The sequence below is a fragment of the Acipenser ruthenus genome, chromosome 3, assembly GCF_902713425.1.
Source record: "Acipenser ruthenus chromosome 3, fAciRut3.2 maternal haplotype, whole genome shotgun sequence".
In the NCBI taxonomy this organism is placed as follows: Eukaryota; Metazoa; Chordata; class Actinopteri; order Acipenseriformes; family Acipenseridae; genus Acipenser; species Acipenser ruthenus.
Window position 1 is genome coordinate 43,640,118 of NC_081191.1, and position 24,385 is coordinate 43,664,502.

The window sequence follows — 24,385 nt, forward strand, 5'->3', positions numbered from 1 at the left end:
GCAGTCTTTTGTACTTTACCAGAATTTATACATGAGCATCAGCTTTGATGATGCAAAAAAACAACTGAGGACATGACCTTGGTGTCCTCATAGCTAGTTACGGCCATGCTAACAGGCTATCATTGCGGGTTATGTCAGCACACAGAGCGATTGAGACCATCGCAGAGGGTAACATAAAGCTCAGGGTTCTTCCCAGGCCTTTTCAGCCGGGCTGATCGCCCGACTAAGAGGCTGTCGCGGCCCATCTTGCAGATGCTACTGTGCCTTTAATGACAAGGACTGATTGTGCTGCTGGCAGACTAGATCGCTTGCGCATGCTGGGAGAAAAAAATATATTGGGACCACGTGACATGACAGCTGTGTTACACAGGGATGTCTTGACACTACATTTAACCAATCAGAGAGTTGAAGGGGTAGGTTTTCCGTTTTGAGAAGCACTTTGAGAGGCTGATATGTTAAAATGACTGCTAAAAAAAATAACCGATTATTTTTTAAGCAATAATAGTGACAATGAATGTGGACATTACCAAACACAAATGGATGATGAAAAAGAAAATGTAGAAAGTGAAAAAGAGCAACCTGATATAGTCAACGGAGAGCAACTTGTAGAAAGCGAATTGGAAGAACCGCAAGCGGGACAGAATTCCTGGGGAGAACCCTGTAAGATAGAAATCGAGTACTCTTCACCAGCCAAATTACACACTGAAGCATAGAATTCCCGTAACAAACCATTCACATTTTCAAGACAAACTGTTTTTAGATTGATTATCATTTCTTTATGTTTCATCCAATCAATAAAAACACCAGTTAGCCACATGTCTACAGATCAAACGTCACTCATTTTTAAAACCTTTAAAAGACCTCTCACAACGTGTATATTTATTGCAAGTTTAATATGTTGTGTATTGATCATTTATTAATCTAACTGTGCTTCAGCAAATATAAGTTCTGCTGTGCACTATACTATTTAACTGCACGGTAAAAATTCTCAACAGCCAATCAGCCTTCAGCATCCAAACATTCCATTTTATAAAGATTGTGGCGGGAGATTTGTAGCTCTTACTGTGCTGGTACCGCCTGGATGTAAATTCACAGATTATTAATTCACATAAATCAATTTCTGCTGTAATTATCAATTTAAAAATAAAACAATCAATTTTTTCCCACTGTAAATTCATTTTAATGAAAAGTTATAGTGATTTTTTATGTGCTTATTTTTCAGTAAGCTATACTGTTTACTGGGCCTCATTTACGAAAGGGCGCTAAGCATTATGGTGCACCATAATTGCAATAAGTGTGCATGCTTACTATTGCAATTTTATTCATTACCGCGCAAAATAATGGGCATATAATGGGACACGCTGATTTTATTGTGCCATACTATGATAATCAGAATGAATATGTGATTTGTATGGCAATGCATGATAATGTATTTAAATGAGCATCCAGCTCTGAATAATGAGATGATCTTTATTCACACCGTATTTACTAAAGGGCGATAATCATAGTGTGCACCTTAAAGAGAGAAATAATTAGTTAGTTTGGAAACCAGACTTTTACCACTGATAGGCGCACTATTTAAACCTATTTTTCTGGGCTGAAATCTATCTGGCATCATGGAGGCATTACTTGCATTACAGTTTTTATATAGAGCACTGAAAATTACCTGTTAATAACAGGTTGAATTAAGCATGAATAAAAGTGAATGAATATTATAATTTCTTAGATTTTATTTTATAGTTCATTACATTGATTTGGTTAAATAAAAAACTTAATTCTTAAATCAGACTACAGTTTTACCTTAAGATGTTGTCCTCTGATCTTTAAATGTAGGTTAAAAACTTTTTTGATTAGGCTTATTCTTGACTTGTACAGCGGTTTGTGATAAGGTGCCATATAAAAAGGCGATATAAAAAAAAAAATTGTATTGTATTGTATAATTATGAAATACACTTTATAAAAGCAATTAAGTGATTTGTGCCGTTTGTAACTTATCTGGTTTAGAATCATCTTAGCCCGGTACACACTGCCTGATGCGATCGTCGCATCTCAATGGAGGAAGTTGCGTTGCAAAAAAATCTTTGCAAGTGGGCATCACACACTGTCTGATGAAATCACGGGAAGGGACGAAAAATGAGTTTTTCCTGACATTTGACCTGCCCTGCATGCATACGGCTCTATGTATCATTGATTTTTCTTTCATCAGTTGACTTTTCGTAAGTTTTTGTGACTTCGTAGACCTACCCGCGATGTATTAAAGTCATTTTCACTGCCATAATTTAGTTTCATCACTGCTGCGGTAGATTGGTTATGACTGTTTGTTTCAAACTACTTTCGTATGAGGGGATCCCAAGTGGTGCACCCAAGGCACTCCGCGTTGAGTGCAGGATGCGCCCTATAGCCTGGAGATCGCAGGTTTGAATCCAGACTATGTCATTGCCGACCGTGACCGGGGGTTCTTGGGGGTGGTGCACAATTGGCCGAGCGCCGCCCGGGTAGGGAGGGATTAGGTCGGCAAGGCAATCCACAGGAAAATTTAAAGTGTCTGTTGCTTACAGTGTCCCATTGAATTAATTTTGTTAGTTATTTTTTCCATGTTTCTTTTCTTAATGTTTTTTGGCCCTGCGAAGTGTTAAATAATATTTCCTGATTTTTTTTCCATTTCACAAACTAACAGGAAATTTGTTTTCCTTTTCTTTTTGGCCGGTGCCATAGTTGCAATGAGGTCGGAGTCTGCAGAAGCCGTAGCTCGATCCTATTATATCTGCCTACTGCTTCTTTCTGTTCACTATACCACTCATTTATCTTTGCCAGAAGGAAGTCCTAAAGGTCTCCACACACCAGACGCGATGTGATTTTTTAATTGGCAACAGGACATTTTCGCAGCAACATGACCATACACACCAGAAGCGACACAGAGGCTATGTGACAGGTTACATATTCTGGTACATATTCCTCAACATGATGTGGAAATTATTAGTGTCTTCTGTGACGGTATTTCAACATCTATGGCAATAAATCATACACACCAGGCTTATCCAGTTCCTTCGAAATGGACTCCCATATATTATCTTTCAAATCTGTATCTTTATAATTGTGGTGCCCTTTGTCATAAAGCTCTGGGTATTTTTTCAACGACAATTATTATTGTTTTCTCCATCATTTTGGATACTGCTTCACCCTGCTGGACCACGTGCATTGAAGCTGTTCTCTGATTGCTCAATGCCCTAGTTGACGAGCGTAAAACCGCAAATAATAGGATTCAATCCTATTTATTTGGCGCAGCCCTGGTGCCGCTCCTACACCACCTGTCGCGTGAAAGATACTTGTCAGAAGTATATGTTCTGACGGTATGGCAGTAGGCCTCTAATATCTACAATTTTGCCTGGAAGGCGACGTTGGTATATGTATATATCTGTATTTATGTAACATCATCTTTTGAAAATAAGGCAATCCGCACACAGGCGGAGGGCGGGCGCGAACCCGGTACCTCTCACACTAAAGCATAGCGCTGATATCGCTGTATAAAAGAGTCGGCTCCCTTGCAAGGAGCATATGTCGGGCTTATGTCTTTGGCTGTGATTACGTCACCTACCAGCCCTGCTGCTGCCTTCCCACGTGCATGCTACAATACTTTTTAACTATTAGATAATTAAATATTTACAGAATACTTAAAAACTGCTGCTGTAACCATGCTGTATGATTAGGGCTTCTGTTTTTTATTTTTTATTAATTTAATTTTCCGATGCTTATTTTTTTTTTAGTTTTTGTCGAGTTTTATGTAAATGTTTTTTGATTCGGAGCTTTCGTTTTTATATACTGTATGAAATTGCTGTTAAAATAAGTATAATAGTAACTCGACGGTACTTGCACACTGTTGTACCTTCTTTCCTTTGCTGTCTTCCCACGAAATCCTTATGGTCACGGGCACATTCTTCTGGGGTTTTTATTTAACCAGCTATCATTAACCTCTTTTTGAATATTATAATAAAAAACATTATTTTACACTTTTATCCCATCTCTCCTGTTATTCTTTTACTATTTTGTTTTACTAAAACTCCCATTTCCTGAGATCCCAGAGGAATCACCACATCAATCTTCTCCCTTTCTAACCCATTTTTTGCTGCTAGGTCTACCATTTCATTGCCCAGTATACCAGAATGCACAGGAATCCATATTAACATAACTTTAATCCCCTTTATTGTACATTCCTTGTATCTCTGAATTATCTCAAAAAGGATATCCTTCCTATTAACAAAATCTCCTTTAAAAGCGTTAAGCACACTTAATGAGTCTGTAAATATGACTGCTTTCTTAGGGATTAATTCCGCTATTTTAATTATCGCAAATAAAATAGCTACCGTTTCTGCTACATAAACTGATTTCCATTACATGAGAGTAGATGTTAAAACTTCATGCTGATTTGAACTTGGCTCTCGCCAAGATAAGCACCAACTAAGACGTAGCTTCACGGTAAACTAATGTGATCCATATGTGTCTCCATCCATTTGCGCTTCCTTCCATATTATTATTATTATTATTTATTTCTTAGCAGACGCCCTTATCCAGGGCGACTTACAATCGTAAGCAAATACATTTCAAGTGTTACAATACACCATATGATGATGTAGATATCCTTCTGTCTGGTGTTGATGGCTGAAGTGTAATGCTGGCTCCAGGGATCAGCTTATTGCCTCCCTAGCGCATCAGCACACACAATGGCTGCGATGCTGGCTCCGGGGATCAACCATAGTGCGGTCTCCCCAGCGCATCAGCATGACAACCGTCTGGATTGAGCTAAATAGGGTACATCTCTGGGGTAAACCCAGACTCTCCATCCTCGCTGTTCCGCTTCAGTGGCTAGTTGAGCATACCGCAGTTTCTTCCTCTCATACGCCTCATCTACAGCATCCTCCCATGGCACTGTTAACTCTACCAGGTGAACAAGGCGTGCTGATCCAGACCACAAGACAATATCTGGTCGAAGGTTAGTGGTGGCAATCTCAGGTGGAAAAATAAGCCGTTGACCAACATCTGCCAGCATTTTCCAGTCTCTAGCAGCTTCCAGTTGTCCTGGGCGAGGATTGGTTTTAACACCTTTTCTTGGTGGTTGCTGTTCTGGGCGGAGGAATGTTGTCTTTTGTGTGTAATGTTTTGATGGAACAGGTGGCAACTTATTGGTCATGTTACGCTTGTCTTCCAATGCTAAGGCCAAACATTGCAGCACCTGGTCATGGCGCCAAGTAAACCGTGCTTGGCTGAGCCACCTTACATCCTATCAAAATGGTCAGACAGCCTATCTATTTTATAGATATCCAGTTCTGGTATAATATACACCATTTCCACTCTTCCTGTTTTTGGATCCTTGGATCCATCTGTAAATATACACAATGCCTCTACGCTTATCCTTTACAAAAGCTTGACTCTTTGTTATCAATTCCATTTCCCTCCCTTCCTTTTTCACTTGTTCACTTAAGTCTATACAGCATATTGGTTTGTCCATCAACCATTCTGGTAACACATTCAAATTAACATTCTTTACAAAATTCAGGTTCTCAATCCTGCAGAGCATTAATCGGAGCGGATTTCATAGCTCCTACACACGCTGTTATTGCTTTAGCTTGAATATTATCCAATTTTTTAATCTTGCTATTACATGTTCCCACTAGTATCTGACTTCCACAGTCTGCTACACTCCTAATTAATCTTCTGTATATAGTCATCATACTAGATTTATTCGCTCCCCAACTTGTCCCTGAAATATTTCTTAGAATATATTAAATGTATTATTTATATTTGAACCCCCATTGATTAGACCACTTTTCGAGAATATTTATTGTCATCTGCATTCCCTCCTAACTATTTTAATAAGTTTATGTCTTTTATATATAACCCCATCATCAGCAAACAAACCCACAGCTACATTAGATCCTACTAAAATATCATCAGATAAATCATTAATCATTATATTAAATAGCAAAGGGCTGATAAAACTTCCTTGAGGTGTTCCATTTTCCATCTCAAATCAATAACTTCCCCTTAATTTTCACTTTGAATCCTCTTTCCTTCAGAAAATCTCTGATCCACCAGTCCTCCCCTTTATTCCCAATTTCGCTATTTTATATATTAAACCTTCTTTCTTTCTTTTTTAAAATGTTATTGTAAAAAAGGCCATATGAGCTATGACTAGCTCGTTTACAAACCATATCATAAGCCTTCTCTCCGTGTCAATGAATACTGACCCAAACACCTCATTCACACTTAATGCCTCCTTAACTTCTGTAGATGATCGTACCAATTGGTCTATAGTAGATCTGTACTGATCCACTCTGATAGTCACTCAGTAACTTTTTAGTTTCCAAAAATTACAACAATCTATCACACACCATTCTTTCCATAATCTTACACTTAATAGACATCAATGCTATTGGTCGATAAGACCCCACTTCACCCTGATCCTTTCCTGCCTTACTTATAGGAATGACGATGGCATTCTTCCATTCTTTAGGCAAAACAACCAACTTCCATACTTTATTATAGAGCTTCAATAACATTTCTAAGCTACTATCTAGCAGCAATTTAAGAATGTTATCTTATATCACCTGGCGTAGATTTCTTGCCTTTTTCAATTGCGGCTTTCAATTCCCCAATTGAAAAAGAAACATTTATTTTTGTTTGACTATCTTCCCTATCTTCCAATATCAAAGAACTATCATTGTAAAATGGACCCATGTTATTCAAAAACTCCTTACTATAATTTTCATCTTGACCCACCGTAGAAAAAGCTAACCCCAGCATAGATGCTTTCTTCTCATTATCTGTCACAATTATCCCATCCTGCATCAACCCTCCATATCCTAATTGTAATCTCTGTTTTAAATCTCACAAACTGAGTCTCCAATAGAAATGAAGGAATGTGCTGCCACTCAGTAGTTTGGGGTGGGTTTAAAGTATTCACAACGAATCAATGATAGATACAAATCAGGAAGGAGGGACATTGCCCAGCAGCACTGTAGTAGTTTTTTTTTTTAAATGGGAAAGGGATGGTCAACGTGAATTGAGTAACCATTTCCACTGTTTTCCTGAAGTTTTCCAGCGCTTGGGCTATAGCTATATATACTTCCATTTCATTTTTTTTGTATCGCGGGTGTTTTATCATTTTTTTATCGGTAAAAAGCGAAAATCAGAAGCCCTATGTATGATTCATGTATTATTAATAACGTTATAATTAAATGATACAAAATAAAGTTTTTATTTACAATGAAGGGAAAACATAATAGAAGTTTTTGCTGACATTATGTGGTAGATGTAAATATAGGCGCAGTGCAAATAATTGCAGATGCACTGCGCCCTGTTCTACATAACTTGCCGTATTCTACTACTGTTCTTAATTATAACTATTCACTGTATCTTGTACGTGTTTTCACTCTTAGATATCCATATTCATGTCTTTTGGTAACTGCTCTTATTTGAAATTGTTCTTATCATTTATCACACTTACTATGTGTTCCTAATGGACTTTATTCATATAAGCAAATATACTGATGCACAATGAAAACGCAACAGTCTTAAGTTTTACATCAATAGTTCATTGGGAACATCAATAATGTTGTTTAGGTTTTAAATAGTGAGCAGGTTTGTTCATTGTTTGAGTAATACTGTTCCTTGGAATAATGAAATACTGGGCTCAAGTCATGTGATTTCTTAAAAACGCCAGGTGCTCAGTGTTTGGTATTTGAGTTCAGTTAAAATTACCCAAATGAGTTGGTTAAGAATCTGTATAAACAGCCATTTGAAAAGACATGATTTTAATTAACGCAAGAACAACGAAAGATACGACCATGCCCCGCTTGAATAATGAAGATCGCCTGGTTGCTATTGAAGACGGCCTGTCTGTGAGAGAAGTTGCCCGGAGAATGAGATGTTCTGCTTCACAATCAGCAGACTAGTCCAGAGAAACCAGGAAACCGGCTCTGTGAGGGACAGGCCACGTCCTGGAAGGACACGTCGTGGTGAGCGTTATGCTGACTGTTGCATTGTTTAAGCCAACCAGGGTGCGGTGGAAGTGTGATGATGTGGAGAGGAATCTCCTTTAACACAAGAACACCTTTGGTGCAGATTGAGGGCAACCTTACTGCTCAGTGATACACTGACAAAGTCCTTGAGGCAACAGTTTTTCCGTTCCTGCAAGCCAATCCTGAAGTGTCGATTTTACAATGCAAGACCACACAGTGCTAGGATTACAATTGCACGACTTCAAGAAAACAATGTTGAGGTCTTGCCGTGGCCAGCTTTTTCTCCTGACCTGAGTCCAATAAAACATCTGTGGGATCAAATCGCCACTGTCATCCACACGAGACAACCACGACCAGCCAACCTTCACCAGCTGGCTGCAGCCGCACAGGAAGAGTGGCGGAACATCCCACAGCAGTCTATCCAGAGGCTGGTCAGGTCTATGCATCAACGCTGTCAGGATTGTGTTAATGCTCAGGGAGGTCATACCCGATACTAACTTTGTCATGTTTTCATTTTGACAGTGTGTCACGTTTCATACTGAAAACTTATCATGATTCTTTGATCTGTATTTTTGTTCACATTTTCTGTGATTTTGTTTGATATCTATGTTTAAAATATTTGATTAAATCCATCAGACCTGAGTGTTGTGTTTCTTTTGTGCATCAGTATATTTTATAAGTTAACAGTATAAGTTAACTGCTGTTAGTCAAACTCATTCTTAAATGTAATTATTTACTGTATTCTTTACTTTGCTCTTTTTTTCATCGGCCCGGTTTTCTCCCCAATTTGGAATGTCCAATTATTATTTTTATCCTGGTTCAACGCTGCAACGGAGGCTGAAACACGCATTCCTCCGAAACGTGTTCCTGCCAATCCCTCATTTTTCGCACTGCAGATCCAGAGTGAAGCCACCAGACCTATAATGATGGAGGACAACACAGATCTGAATGACTCCACTGCAGACCGGCAGGCGCACTATCAGCTACAGGGGTCGCGGTGAACCGTGGATTGCCCTGCCAACCTACCCTCCCTACCCGGGCGGCCTCCAGGCTATAGGGCGCATCCTGCACTCCACGCAGAGCGCCTTTATGGGATGCGCCACTAGGGAGCCCCACTTTTCTCTTATTTTAATTTGATTTTATTGTCTACTGATTTTATTGAATTTATAACTGCTCAACTGTAATGTGATTTTCTGTACTGTGATATTTTGTAAGGTGATGACACTTTGTATTGTGATATTTTCTAATAACTGTAAGTCGTCCTGGATAAGGGCATCTGCTAATAATAATAATAATAATAATAATAATAATAATAATAATAATAATAATAATTAATAAGATTGCTTAAGAGCAATGCAAATTACTCAACAGGCACAAATAACAATCCGCAGTTATGACAATGAGGGTCTCAATGAGCGCATCGGGCTATTTAGCGGCTGCACTTGTAGCCCAGAGGTGATGGAGTTAGGAGTACAGAGAGCAGTAGTCGCTGTATGACATTTGTGGAGCACGAAAATACAAACCAAAAAAAAAATATGTCAGAGAAAGGGCAGCAAAGTCCTCTTGGTGCACAGAAAAGAAAAGAAAAGTTTTCTGAGAAGGAGCTGAGTCCTTACAGCTGAGGTCAACATCAGTTATGCTAGTATCCTTAGGAAATGATATGTATTGGCCTGCCCTTATCAGCATGACATTCACAAATGTGCCGAGCACTCTGGAAAGGGTAGATTGGGCTATCCCTCCAGACATTCCAACTGTGGTCTGAAAGGAACCAGAGGCTAAGTAGTGCAGAGAATACAGCTCTTTCAGATGTGCTGGGATAGCGCTGCCTAGATTGACGCTGGGGTCTAGCTCATCCCTCAATTCAGGTATTAGGTTTAGGATGACCTGCAGAGTGAGATGATAACGCTTTAGCACCGCATCCTCCGGCATCCCAAACAAAGTGACCCTGGGATTCAATATGCAGGGTCTTCTTCGTCTTGCCTTTCTCCTCTGAACGTGTTCCTGCCTCTCCTCAACAATTTGAATGCATTTCAATAGAATTTTAATGGATAAGTGCAAATTTGATAGCTGGTGCAGAACGACAGGTGAACACCATTCTTTACATACGCCGCATTTTTAACGGCTGCTAAAATCAGACTTTACGGCTAGTAAAGGTTTACGGCAGCATTATGGGGGTTTTGCACCCGCAAATCACTTTTCACGTATCCTTACATCTACCCCTATAAGCATTTGACCTAACTCATTTGTTGCTGACATTGAGACTTGCGAGTGGCTATAACACACTAGCCGATGCAAGGAAATCAAATCGCAAAATATTAAACATGTTTAAACTTTGTGAGCCGACTGAAATCGATTGGCCGATCCTGTAAAATCGCATCGCAAAGCATAATACACTGTCCAATGTGACTGAAAACTGTGTTGCTATTGATCGCATCAGGCAGTGTGTCCTGAGTCTCGTGGTGTCAAAGACGCCCTGCACACCTAGTTGTTCTGTGGAGAAGATGTTCTCAATTTTCTTTTCCAGGCTGGTCAGTTCCACCTGTCTGGATGGTCCTTCTCCTGTGCGTTCCCGCAGACTGGTTGTTCTCTTTAGTTTTTTTTTCAGCTCAGTCCATTTCTCAGGACTCGGGCATTATCGTGCACATTAAATTATCGCTCACAACACATGTGCACGTTATGGTATTTAAATTAACCAAATAGTGTGCACGTAAATGAATGCGTTAGCAAATGGGGCAGTAGATTTAGATTTATGGTGCACGTTAGGCTCACTACTTAATGTGCACGTTACAGCTACATTTGGTACCTTTCGTAAATGAGGCCCATTGTGTGTGAACAAAAAAGATTGAGAACCACTGCTCTAGACTTAACTTTCTCTCTATATGTATCTAATCAAGGAGAACTACTTTTAAACCAGTACATTTGATTGATAGTTTATACCCTTACCTTGAGAGTACTTTAGGGTGTCTCTTATTCTTAGGAGATGTTATCTTGTGTAGCATGGTTTCTGACTGCTCAAACTGTACAAAATGATTTCTGTTATAATAAGAGACTCCCTACACACAGTGTACTCAGGAACTATTATTAAACATAAAACAATGTGGAACTATGCTGTATGTATGCACGGGATGACATCTATACACAGGATATGATGTACTGGAATCTTGACAAATCCTTAACGGTGATTGGCTGATTTCTCATACAGGAATTTTAATATTAACTAACAAATTAATAATCTCCAAAATTACTCAACTGAAGGGTGTGGCCTTTCCCTGTCTTACAGAGAGGGAGAGAATAGATGAGACCCAACAGTTTTGAGGGGGTTTTAGTGCAGAGTTTGCTTAGGTAATTGCAATTAATGCCTGTGTAAACAAGTATGGATGTAGTTTGTTAATTGATACATGTTAAGAGGGTTTAATGTGCAGTTTGCCAAGGTTTGGAGAGATGTGTGTGTATAGAAGCAACAAGCACTTTTAACACCCTCCTCCATGCCAGCTTCTTATTATGTAATGCAGTGCTAATTCTTCAACATAATTGGATTTATAATACTGTAATAGGAACAGCAGTTTATTCTCCTCACCCACCTGTGAGAAACTTTGTCTCTCTTGCCTTTTTTCCTAAACTGTCTTTCTGTCCTCCTACCACACTGGATTGACAATCTAATCAAACAAGGTTTGAACAATGAGCATGGCAAGAGTGTCAAGGGCATGAGGTGCTGAACGCTTTTTAATAACCAATGCAACATGAGCTCTAGGTTTTATTAAATAATTGCTTTTGTTTTAAGAATGTTTAATAATATCGCTAAGGTTGGAGAAAATAAACATTACGCTTTGGAAAGGGTTCATGAATGACAAATAAAACCTAAACCAGGACGGTTCCAAACCCAAGATAAATACAAACACCACCACCTTAAAAAGGCAGGAGATATTACTCCCTATATAAAAGTATAGCAAAGTAATAAAGCATAGTAAAAGCATGTAAAGCCAATAAAGCATGTTTAAAGCATGTTAAAATTAAACATGGCAAACCATGCTAAAGTATGGTAAATGCATAGCATAATCATGTGGAAAAACATGGGAAAATGATCTTGAATATTCACTGTGGCAAACCTTTATAAGGGTAGCCCTGAAGTTGTTCTTTCTGCAGGAGTTGATTTGTGCGTGTTTGTGTTCTGGTGCAGGTTTGAGAAGGACCGGATCTACACCTACATTGGAGAGGTTGTGGTGTCCATGAACCCCTACAAACAGATGGATATCTTCGGGAAGGAAGTGATCGAGTCGTACCAGGGTCGCGAGCTGTACGAGCGCCCGCCACACCTCTACGCCGTCGCAGACGCAGCCTACAAGGCCATGAAGAGGAGAGCCAAGGACACCTGTATCGTGATTTCCGGTGAGCTCTGTGATGATTCTCTTCTTACTGATTACTGGAGTGTGTACTAACGTATACAGTTCTTTAGTGCCACTTACTGTACTCTGTGAAATGTCTCTCAGTTGCGAGGAGGGTGGAGAGTTGTGTAGACATGCCTTGGAAGTATCTGAAGTAACGTGGGCTAACTAGTGGGATAAATAATAGAAGTGCCTGACTTTGTGACATGAACAGTATGTGATATTATTATTATTATTATTATTTATTTCTTAGCAGACACCGTTATCCAGGGCTCTGGACTCTTGACCGGAGGGTCGTGGGTTCAATCCCAGGTGGGGGGACACTGCTGCTGTACCCTTGAGCAAGGTACTTTACCTAGATTGCTCCAGTAAAAACCCAACTGTATAAATGGGTAATTGTATGTAAAAATAATGTAATTGTATGTAAATATAATGTGATATCTTGTAACAATTGTAAGTTGCCCTGGATAAGGGTGTCTGCTAAGAAATAAATAATAATAATAAACCCTCCTCCAGTCACTCTGCACTAACCACTAGGTTATAACTTATTAATTATGTTATTAACACTTAATTAGAAAACTATTTAGTATCATCAGCCAATCAGCTTCCAGCTATAGTGGGCATTAGACACCAAATGTAAAATCAATCCGCCCAAGTGCCGGCTTTTTAATTTTGACTTTCTGTATTGAAAGCTCAGTTCACATCTTTTGGACAGCAGATACTAAACAAAGACGCAATTGGTCCACATTTATTTTATTATCCACCAAAGTCAGCCAATCAATACTTTGCACCGACGAAAGCAACCAGTCCTGTACCTGCAACTGCCAAGTCAGCCAATCAGCCTGGAAAAGAAATGGAGAAGTGCTGTAAAAATCAGCCCCTGCAGGAAACCTTTTAATGTTAATGCAACAGGAACTGAATGAACTGAATATAGACATTTTACACAGCATTTAATAACCATGTATAATGCAGTAATGTGTTCCCAATGTTATTGGTTGAAGCACTAGATGTATGCAGAACAAATACAACACTATAGCTTTAAAATGTTTAAGGTTCAATTTCAAGTTGTAGTGGATCTCCTTCTAGCACCTGATGAGTTAATAATACTGACATCAGCATAAAAAATGTACTTACCTCTCGACTACAGAGCTTAGTTGAATGGCAAGATATTCATCTGTGAACAGTGAGGTTAGCGGATTGTGCCCAACCTTTACCTATGCATCAAGTTCAATGAGATACTGGAGAGAGAAAGCTGCAAAGGGAATGTGGTTTTAGGGGTAGCAAACAATAAACTGGTGTAAAAAAGCAAGTGATCAAGCCAGCTAGCAGGATCTACGCCCTTGTTTCATGATCTGTGCTCTTTTCATTTAAATCCCTCTTCTATTCCGGACATTGTGATGTTTCTGCCTGTTTCTGGTTACCTGCTAGCACCAACAGTACTACTAAAGATTAATACTAAATCAACATTTGAAGAACCGTGTGCTTGAAATGGGTTACTTCAAGTGATATAACAACTAATCAAACATTCATTGATGGATTCATCTCCCTGGTGCCCTGTTTAGAGCCTAACGTATGTTTTATATTCATAGAACATGTATGTTTTCAGTTGTATTTGAAGGCTTTCATGAAGTCTGGTGCAGTCACCTAAATGCCAGATTAGTAGCTCAGTGTATCGTTTTCTAAAGTGCTTTACTTTTTGTTTCAGTATAAAAAATAGCCTAATATAGCCTTGACACAAACCCACAAAGACAAGTGAGAGGAAGTTGAGATAAACTCAGCTTGTAGTCAGAACACACAGAGCGGTCTATGTAGACAGCTACGCTACCTGAAATTAAAGAAATGTACCTACATAGTAATGATAGACTAGATTATGAAATCAATCTATCAATCAATATTTATTTTATATAGCGCCTTTCATAGTGGACCACCATCACAAAGTGCTTTACAAGATAGTGAGGAACAATGCATAATACATTAAAATACAAAAATTCATTTAAATACAGGGCATAGTATATTAAATACAAATAGTAAAAAAAAAGAGAGAGAGAGGCAGAATCTATTTATTGGTCATTTACTTTTTATTTTTCTGACAGTAACATATCACAAAACAGAATTGGCTACCCCTGCTTGAAACCATTCCCGACACCAATCTGTCAATCGACTGTGTAAGGGCAGCCCAGAGAACTAAGAGTGCACCCCTGACTGTGGTTTGTTTTTCCGTTGCAGGTGAGAGTGGTGCTGGGAAAACAGAGGCCAGTAAATACATCATGCAGTACATTGCAGCCATCACCAATCCCAGCCAGAGGGCAGAGGTGGAAAGGTGAGGGCTCACACAGGCAGCTGGCATCTAGGGTTTTCCATGCAATTCTCTTTAACATGTTTTAAGTCAGCAGGTATAAACTAAAATTAAAATACATTGTACACAAATGCTTCTTTCCCATTCATTTACAATGAATGTACATTATTGACTGCCGATTTAATGATAATCATACAGGGCCTTCTGGCTGCATGGTTTAATATAACATTATCTTGTAGCTTGACAGGATGCTAAGACCTGCCTCCTCTGCGTCCAGTAATTGAGCAGTTTTAGTCACTCGTATTCAACACTTGCGTCCAGTTATATTCCACATTCAGTGATCCAAGAGATATTTAAGTCAATCACTTGAAACATACTTCTATTCACATGGATCTCTGTTCGCTATCTGAGAAATATGTATATTTAGATTTTCGGCAAAGAAATTTAATTTTGACTTTAACTGAAAAACTGTGGAAATGTCCAGCTCTTTCTTAGATACAAATAAGTGAGGCACACTGACAAACGTTTCAGCTAATGCTTTCATTAGTGCTCTTCTTCTGTTTCTGAAATATTGAAGTGCCAGTTTTGCCCATTTTTATGTTACAAAGTAATTTATGAAATAAGTCTTGACAGGGTGTGCACTGTTATCAATAATCATAATAATCACAATAATCACAGTGTTTTGGAGGTTATTTTTATGCACATACACAGGAATTCAACGTGGAGGTGTGAGAGCATCACCTGGATCAGAGACTTTTTCCATGAACTTCTCAGGTTTATTAATTTAAAATAACTGCCTATCTAGACCCCTCCCTCTGCCTCTTTCTCTTGTTCCTGAAGCGTTAAGAATGTCCTGCTGAAGTCCAACTGTGTGCTGGAGGCTTTTGGGAACGCCAAGACCAACCGGAACGATAACTCCAGTCGATTTGGGAAGTACATGGACATCAACTTCAACTTCAACGGAGACCCGACTGGAGGACACATCAACAACTATCTACTGGAGAAGGTGTGTGTGTGTGGGGTGTGGGGGGGGGAGGTGATGCTTAGCCAGATCTTCACCTCTGTCACCATTTTTATTGAACCAGTTCAGACCATGTAATGACTTCGCCTCTCAGTCCATTGATTTGAATGGAGAGGCAAGAGCTAAGCATGAACCGCTAACTCCTAGGTTCAAAGTCGAATTTGTCCAGAGGCAGGTACAGCTGTTAGGAGGAGATAAATTACAACCAATAGAGAACAGGTTTTATTTTACACCTAAATTGTTCTTTGGAGGGTGAAAAAAGCTCCTTTCGAATTTGAAAGTTGTTAAGCTTGGGTTTGTTCAACATGGGGTAATAGTTGGTGGCACAATTACATTGCTCAGTTGGAAATGTATTTGCAAATGTCAGGAAAAAATTAACAATCAACGAGCTTTGCTGTAACAGGCAGTGTTGTGTGATTCAATGTCATAACAGATTCTGACCCCTGCAGATGAGAGGAGGTTCAAATCTCTGTAGTGTCTCATAGAAACCTAGATCTTTTGTACACTGGTTACGACACTACCTTGTGGAGTGTGTGATCATAAACTCTATGTTCCTGCTATCACTGTTTTTTAAAGACTGCTAAAAATGTTCACATTGGTACACAAAAAAGTTCAAACATAAAAACATAACGAATGAGAAGATTCAGTGCATCAATGCTCATCTGGTTCCCAAGAGCTCATTGATCCCAGAACTTCATAATGGATGTGAAAGGACCAGATTGGTGTCCTCTGTCACTTTATGATACTCTCACAGACCTTCACTGGGTTCCATTTGGGAATGCAGCTAAGAAGTTGTTTGTTGGTAACCAGTTAGGAATTGGAACAGGGAATCATTTAATTCATGCTGGTTAACTCACACACAATGTATTTTATTCTGTAACAAATTAAGTAGCTTCAAATGTCATTTTATTAATTTTTTTTATATTTCCATTACCGTTTAATCGTGTTTTATCAGCTAGGCGTGGTTCTGCCGCATCAGCATTCAGTTATTACCATGTCTCTTAAAATCTGCCTATACCTGGCATTGAGCTTGTCTGGAGAATCATAACTGTTTTGACTAACAGCTTTCGTTATTCAATTTAAATCATGTGGTAATATAACCTTTCAACTGTGGCAGCCCCACCTCCTCTGTCTGTTATATACAGTGGTTTGCAGAAATATTCAGCCCCCTGCAAAGTTTTCACATTTTGTTGGCACCTGAGCGTACTCCACGACGCTTTCAAATTTATATGTAGAATCTACACAAACTACTGCACATTGATAAAGTTAAAAAATGCATATATAATATAAATAAGATTTACAGAGAAAAACAGATTAATCTCAGTTGCATAAGTATTCAACACCTTTGCTACTGCAGCCCTAAATCAGCTCAGGTGCAAATGATTTGTTTGAAAGGTCACAAAATGAGTGAAATGGTTTCAGGCTGTGTGTACTCAAAGTGGTTTAACTTGTAGATGATTTCCCTCAGGTATATAAAGACTTTCAAGCTGCAACTCACATAGTGATCCAATAAAGCAACCATGAAGACCAAGGAGCTTTTGAAACAAGTCAGGGATAAAGTGGTAGAGAGGCACAAAGCAGGAGAAAGGTACAAGAACATTTCAAAGGCACTGATTATCCCTCTCAGCACAGTGAAGTCAATCATTAAGAAGTGGAAGATGCATCATACCACCCAGACTACTCAGATCATGTTGCCCTCCCAAACTGAGCAGCCGGGCAAGTATGGAGTTTGCGAAAAAGCATGTAGATGATACTGAAGACATGTGGAAAAAGGTTTTGTGGTCAGTCGAGACAGAAATTGAACTTTTCGGTCTAAATTCCAAGCGTTACGTCTGGCGCAAGCCCAACACTGCGCATCACCCAGTCAACACCATCCCAACTGTCAAGCATGGTCATGGCAGCATCATGTTATGGGGATGCTTCTCTTCAGCAGGGACTGGGAAGTTTGTCAGGATAGAGGGATGGTGCAAAGTACAGGCAAATCCTTGAGGAAAACCTGTTTGAGTCACCCAAGACTCAACTGGGGAGGAAATTCACATTTCAGCAGGACAATGACCCGAAGCACAAAGCCAAAGCCACACGAGTGGTTGAACAAGAAGAGAATTAATGTTCTTGAGTGGCCCAGTCAAAGTCCTGACTTGAATCCAATTGAAAATTAATGGCGAGACTTGAAGATTGAAGTCCATCGACGATCCCCAACAAACTTCTCAAAACTGGAGCAATTTACCTGTGAAGAATGGGCAAAAATGTCACCACCCTACTGTGCAAAGCTAGTAGAGACCTATCCAAAAAGACTCATAGCAATAATTGCTGCAAAAGGTGCTTCTACCAAATACTGACTTAAGGGGCTGAATACTTATGCAACCAGTAAATTTCATTTTGTACATTTTCTTTGCAAGTTTTGCTGACATTTAACATCCTCCTCTTATAACAGTTTAACTGCTACAGCTTTGAATAAAAAAAAGTTTGTTTGAAAAACTGTGCATAAATTACAAATAATTTAACATAATATGAAAACATTGCAGGAGGGTGAATACTTCTGCAAACCACTGTAAATGTAAAGGCAGATCACAACAAATTATAATAACAGAACACAGAAGTACTCAGAATGACATCTGAAGGAGCTTACTTTTTACAGCTGTATTAAAGTCATTAGCAGCATAAGAAAAGGGGAACTAGTGGTAATATTGTAAGTGCTTTTCAAGCCAATCGATTATATCTGTACTCTTCAATAAACAGTCACCTCTTTCACATCTATATATGGTCTGATATGAATGAATCTGCATGCTGAGGGTTTAGTCAAGTGGGTTACTGTCTGCTGCAGCCGCGTGCATCTTCCACCTGCCCAGGCATAAACTTAATTATACACAATTTGGTTTAGTCACTTCCTGTACACAGTTAATCTTTCTTTTCTTGTGAAGGACTGTGTCAAGATGAATGTCTCTGTATTTATCTCACCAATATTAACAATTGCTATTTTCAATATTGTGCTTTTCTGCTGAACCTACATACAACACAGATAATATTGGCCATTTACACTGCAGAAAGGCACGGTAGCTGAAGCATAGGCCAGGGAAGCACACAAACTGCTTTGGGGAGGAGATACATGTTATTAATGTGAATAAGTCAACATCAGAATATCATCTTACACTGAGATGGTTTTCATCTCTTTAACCGGATCCTCGCCATCAAGGAGAATTGGAATTAATATTCATGCCTCTATTTAATAGCATTAGCTCCATGCCTTATATGTACTGTTTGTTTTGTGTTTCCAGTCTCGGGTTATCAAGCAGCAAGAAGGGGAGAGGAATTTTCACTCTTTCTACCAGGTACAGTTACTGGGATGCCGAGAGCATCTTATAAGAATCTAGTAACACCCAATTGTGAAAAAGATTCTCTGGCAACAGGATAAACTAAAGTACTAGTAGTAGTAGCAGTAGCAGTAGTTGTAGTAAACCCAGTCAGTGCTCACTCAAACTGTAACCATTTGATGTAAATACTGTACAGCGGTCAAATGCATCAGTTTACTGTGCTTACTATAAAATAATACAGTACTTATTGTAGTATACTGTAGTAAAATGCCCTAAATGCATTTTTTAAATGCAGAAAAAACAATAGTACATATAACAATAGTAAAAAAAAAAAAAAAATGATTGCAGTAAATTGATATATGTATGTCTATGTCAATCTCTGCAGCTGCTGCTGGGAGGATCAGAGGAGATGCTGAGGTCTCTGCACCTCAAGAAGGATCCTGCAACGTACTGCTTCACCAAAGAGGGCACTGTTTCCAACGTGAGTATTCACACAGCTTCGCCAGAGAGGGCGCTGTTTCCAACATGAGTATTCATTCTGCAGACAGTAGGGACAATGACCCATGAATAACACTGTCTTCCTGTTTCCCTGACAGATATCCAGCGATGACAAGTCCAATCACAAAGCTGTGCTGAATGCAATGAAGGTGATCGGGTTTAGCTCAGAAGAGATCAATTCTGTCTACAAAATCCTAGCCATCATCTTGCATCTTGTAAGTGAATACACCCTGAGAGTTTCACATTGACAGATTTGAACAACACTTTAATTTCACAATCACATCCTTTGAATACAAAGTTTTTACCATGCGTACCACATCATCTTGCTACACTTGGTTATGCCTTTACCACAGTGGATCACAGCATAACTCTATTGGTGCAGAAAAAGATTTACAAGTAATGCTCGCTCTCAGTCAGAAAGTGAGTTTCTAATACATGGGAATGAGGTGTGATAAAAATATGACAGCAGGAATGTCCAAGTGAGCTCTAAGAATACAGTACTATGGCAGGAGACATGGTCACCTGCAATGATGTCTGTCAAACTGCTCAGGATCCTCAGAATATAACTTTTTTTTTTGTATTATGCTTATGGTAATGCTTGCACTGTTTTTAAATGGGTTGTAGATTTGTATTAATTCGTAACCCCTATAGAGAATGTGGTAGTTGTACAAGCTACATGACATCACACCAAGGGATCCTAAGACAGAAGGCCTGAATGAGTCTGTCTGTCTGCCTGTCTGCAGGGTAACCTAGTGTTTGAGAGCGACGGGGACAGCGTGCTGGTGCACAGCGAGAACTCAGTGTGTCAGATCGCAGAGCTGGCATGCACACATCCAGACATGGTCAGGAAGACTCTGCTGTACCGCACCGTGGCGACAGGAGGGGGGGATGTTATCGACAAGGGACACAGCATTCATGAGGCAAGCTTCGGGAGAGATGCCTTTGCCAAGGTAAGGGACTTCCAATGGAGGGGTAATATGAGGAAAGCTGAAATAATTTGTCTCTCAGCAATACAACTGCAGGTTCAGCTATGTGTTGCACTGCTAAAATGATGAGACATGGTCCATTTCAGGTCCAACACATTTATTGAACAATTCTGTAAAATAAAGGATTTACACTTTTTATTTGTAGTTTTCTTGTGTGCAGTGGTTATCACACTGTATACACTGAGGTATTTACTTTTAGATACAAATTCCATTTGCTGTTAACCAGCACACCTAACATTTATATACAGCAGTATATAACCAAAAATGCACATGCGTCTGAATATTATTACTCCAGTAATTACCCTTAGAGCATAGGCCAGTACAAACTATTCACAAGTGTATATTAGTATTGGCCTTAATCTAACAAAATATGCCATACGTACTTTTTCATACAGCCCTATTGTTTCACGTGTATACCGAACACGTTTCACCAGATGTGCGAAGGTTTACTACCATACAGATTACAGATACTAAATATAAAACAAGAACGGTGTAAACAGTACTGTATATAACTACTGACTTTTTACCAAAGTTATATTTACATTAAAAATACTACATAAGTAACCGCAATCAACATTTCAAAACAGTCTCGTCTAGGCATTCACTTTACCCATTGACCTACATTACAGTGAGTGCATGGTAAACAAACGACGTTTTAATCATCGCTTTATAGTCTTTAATACACAACGAACGTTACCAATATCCGACCCAGATTACTTTACACTTCTTGTTTGCGCTCTGCATTACGTTGCATGCAGTGTTTATTATCATCCCAAACTGAACACTGAGGACTTTCCTTGTAATGTGCTGCCACCTACCGACAGAAACGAAACACTGTAGTTGAAGTATTTAGCCAACTGGTAAACAATATCTATTGCAAATAGAGCTTGTTTGATTTACTTTTTAAAGGGGAGTATATTATTTTTGGTATCTTTTACTATTCACTGTGCCACATATATATACATCTCTCTAGGCTATGGTGAGCAGTAGTCTGGCTATGAAGGGAAATATTAATTTAATCTTAAAAATATTTAAATATCAAACTTCTAATTGAAATCCAATCACTCGCTGTAAGCACAAAGTTGACATTCTTTTTGTGACATATGTGCATCGGGTGATACAAATCCTATATTTGCATTCTCAAACCTACAAAGAAAAATGGTGTGCATAAAGAAAAAAACAGGTACATTGCATTAATTTATCAAATTAAAGCTGTTTCAATTGCATTGATTGTATGTTTTTCATTGCGCCTGGAAACACGACCCTTGTGGACTGTCCTGAAATGTCGCTCTTGCCTGCAGGCGCTCTATGAGCGTTTGTTCTGCTGGATAGTGAGCCGCATCAACGCTGTGATCGAAGTGAAGGATTACAACCCTGTGCTGCATGGCAAGAACACCGTCATCGGAGTGCTCGACATCTACGGCTTTGAGATCTTCGACAACAACAGGTTCTGAGAGCAGGCGGGGATGGGTTAACTAACTGACAGCACTACAGCTGGACACCTCTGTGTCTGTCTGTCTATCTAGTTGATCTGTCTTAACCCTTTCTCCTCTTCACCTCGCTCTTTCCTCACTGCAGTTTCGAACAGTTCTGCATCAATTACTGCAACGAGAAGCTGCAGCAGCTGTTCATTGAGCTGATCCTGAGGCAGGAGCAAGAGGAGTACCAGCGCGAGGGCATTGAGTGGCAGCACGTGAGCACAACAGCCACCTGTTTTTAGATGATCTCTTCTGACAGTCTTAGTTCTGTCAAGAAACTATAGTTTTAAGAACTAAGCTTTGTGCTCATGTATTATTTCTTTAGTACACTATAGTATAGTGAAACTAACATTTTAGACAAACAATTTCAGTTTATTATCATTAACTGCAGTTTTGGGCTGAAAAACTTATTTACACTAAAGGTAAGTTTGTTTGTGTAAGGTTTTAGCTCAGGTGCCTGTGTTTCAGATTGAGTACTTCAATAACCAGATCATCGTGGACCTGGTGGAGCAGCCTCACAAGGGAATCATCTCCATCCTGGACGAGGCCTGTCTGAGTGTGGGGCATGTCACAGACACACACTTCCTGGAGTCCATGGACAAGAAGCTCAGCAAACACCCCCACTACACCAGCCGCAAGGTGAGGGAGAGAGGAGGAGAGGAGGAGAGAGAGGGACGGGACTAGACTATATGTCAGAAGTATGGTTTACAGGTTCAGACCATGTTTGAAACTTTTCTGTTTGCCACTGCTTGTTCCTGACTCTGCTACCTCATCTCAGTCTCACTTAGAATATAATATCTGCGGGTCCCCGAGTGGCTCATCCAGTTAAAGCACTGCTGCTGGGAGCACAGGATGAGTCACACAGCTTGGACGGCGCCAGTTTGCATCCAGGCTGTGCAAAGAGGCCGAACTTTGCTGGGGACCCCGAGGAGGTTGTCACATTGGCTCCGATGCTCCCGGGGTGGGGGGTGGTAAACCGGCAGACACTGAGCACATTGAGAGAGGATAAAAAGCAGGGCTGATCTCTATTCTCTGGGATCGGTAGCCCGCCCACCTCTATTCTGGATTGCTCGGCGTAAAAGCGATTCTGGCTTTAGGCTTGTGATATCGGCGGACGCTCACACGCCCTCAGAATGTCTGTGCTGTGTGGGGACTTGCTGCGGTGAGGAGAAAAAACATAATTGAACATTCCAAATTGGGGGGGGGGGGATAAATAAAAATAATAATTGGTCACTCTAAATTTAAAAAAAAAGATTATAATATCTTATACATTGAGGATTTGTCTCAGCCAAGTGGTTATAACCTTACCTGTCCAGAAGAGGGTGGTGTTTCCCTGTAAGCCTCTGCCTCGTTGTGAAGGAATGTTCTCTTGCTGAATAAACCCCAGAGATCATTAGAAGGGAATATTGACAAATCCTGCAACTCTAATTTGTTTCAGCAATAAATGTAAATGTTGAGAAACTCACCATTAGGCATGAACACACTCCGTATATAGAAATGGAAATTGTCAGCTGTTCATAGTCGTCAAGTCAATGTTGTTGTTTTACCAGCAGGGGTCACTCTCACATAAGAACACAGGACACATCAGATTATTTCTTGCATCATGAAAACTTGTCTAGACGTGTGTAAGACAAGGGTCTTTTTTGTTTCCATGTGTAAGGAACGCCTGTATATTTAGATGTATTAAGTTACATTTTAGCAGTAAGTTTCACAATGTGTTAACTACTTAACTGCCAGCTATATTTGACTTGCAGGAGTTGTTTGTCCAGTACCCAGAAACAGCAAGAAAATATAATCACTACAGATGCACACATCAGCTTAGTTTACTGCTATTCTAGACATCTGATTAAAGAGCAATTTGGTAAAGGTATGAAGCACTGTATCGCAGTTATATTATGTATATTCTTGTTGTGTAGATTCACTTTGTATATAATGTTCTGTTTCGGTCATCGCATCCTGGTGACTTATAAGTTTAAAACACACCTGTGGTCACAATAGAGCTGCTAGAAACATGTCTAAAATGTCAGAGTGTAACAATTAACCTGCACCCACTAGTGGCAGTGTTACAGGAGGACACATTCATCGTTACCCTGTGGTGTACCATCTTTACTGAGGGAGAAGACATTTTTGAGAGTTCTATTATTATTATTATTATTATTTATTTCTTAGCAGACGCCCTTATCCAGGGCGACTTACAATCGTAAGCAAAAACATTTCAAGCGTTACAATACAAGTAATACAATAAGAGCAAGAAATACAATAATTTTTGTTCAAGTAAAGTACAAGTTTGACAAACCACAATTCAATAATACAGCAGGTAATAGTGATAGTTACATCAGGATATGATTAAATAGTGATAGTTACATCAGGATGTGATTAAATACAAAGTACTACAGGT

At 39.4% G+C, this 24,385-nt stretch overlaps 1 protein-coding gene across 2 annotated transcripts in view; it reads left to right on the forward strand.

Annotated features, from left to right (window-relative positions):
- Positions 1-24,385, forward strand: part of LOC117435546 (unconventional myosin-Ig-like) — a 93,074-nt gene that overhangs the window by 11,574 nt on the left and 57,115 nt on the right. For both annotated transcript variants that reach the window (XM_034058822.3, XM_059012974.1), the window contains exons 2-11: positions 12,193-12,401; positions 14,624-14,717; positions 15,534-15,699; positions 18,990-19,043; positions 19,411-19,506; positions 19,622-19,738; positions 20,267-20,473; positions 21,811-21,956; positions 22,088-22,202; positions 22,456-22,626. In XM_034058822.3, the coding sequence (XP_033914713.2) occupies positions 12,193-12,401; positions 14,624-14,717; positions 15,534-15,699; positions 18,990-19,043; positions 19,411-19,506; positions 19,622-19,738; positions 20,267-20,473; positions 21,811-21,956; positions 22,088-22,202; positions 22,456-22,626 (1,375 nt within the window). The remainder of the gene's footprint in view (positions 1-12,192; positions 12,402-14,623; positions 14,718-15,533; positions 15,700-18,989; positions 19,044-19,410; positions 19,507-19,621; positions 19,739-20,266; positions 20,474-21,810; positions 21,957-22,087; positions 22,203-22,455; positions 22,627-24,385) is intronic.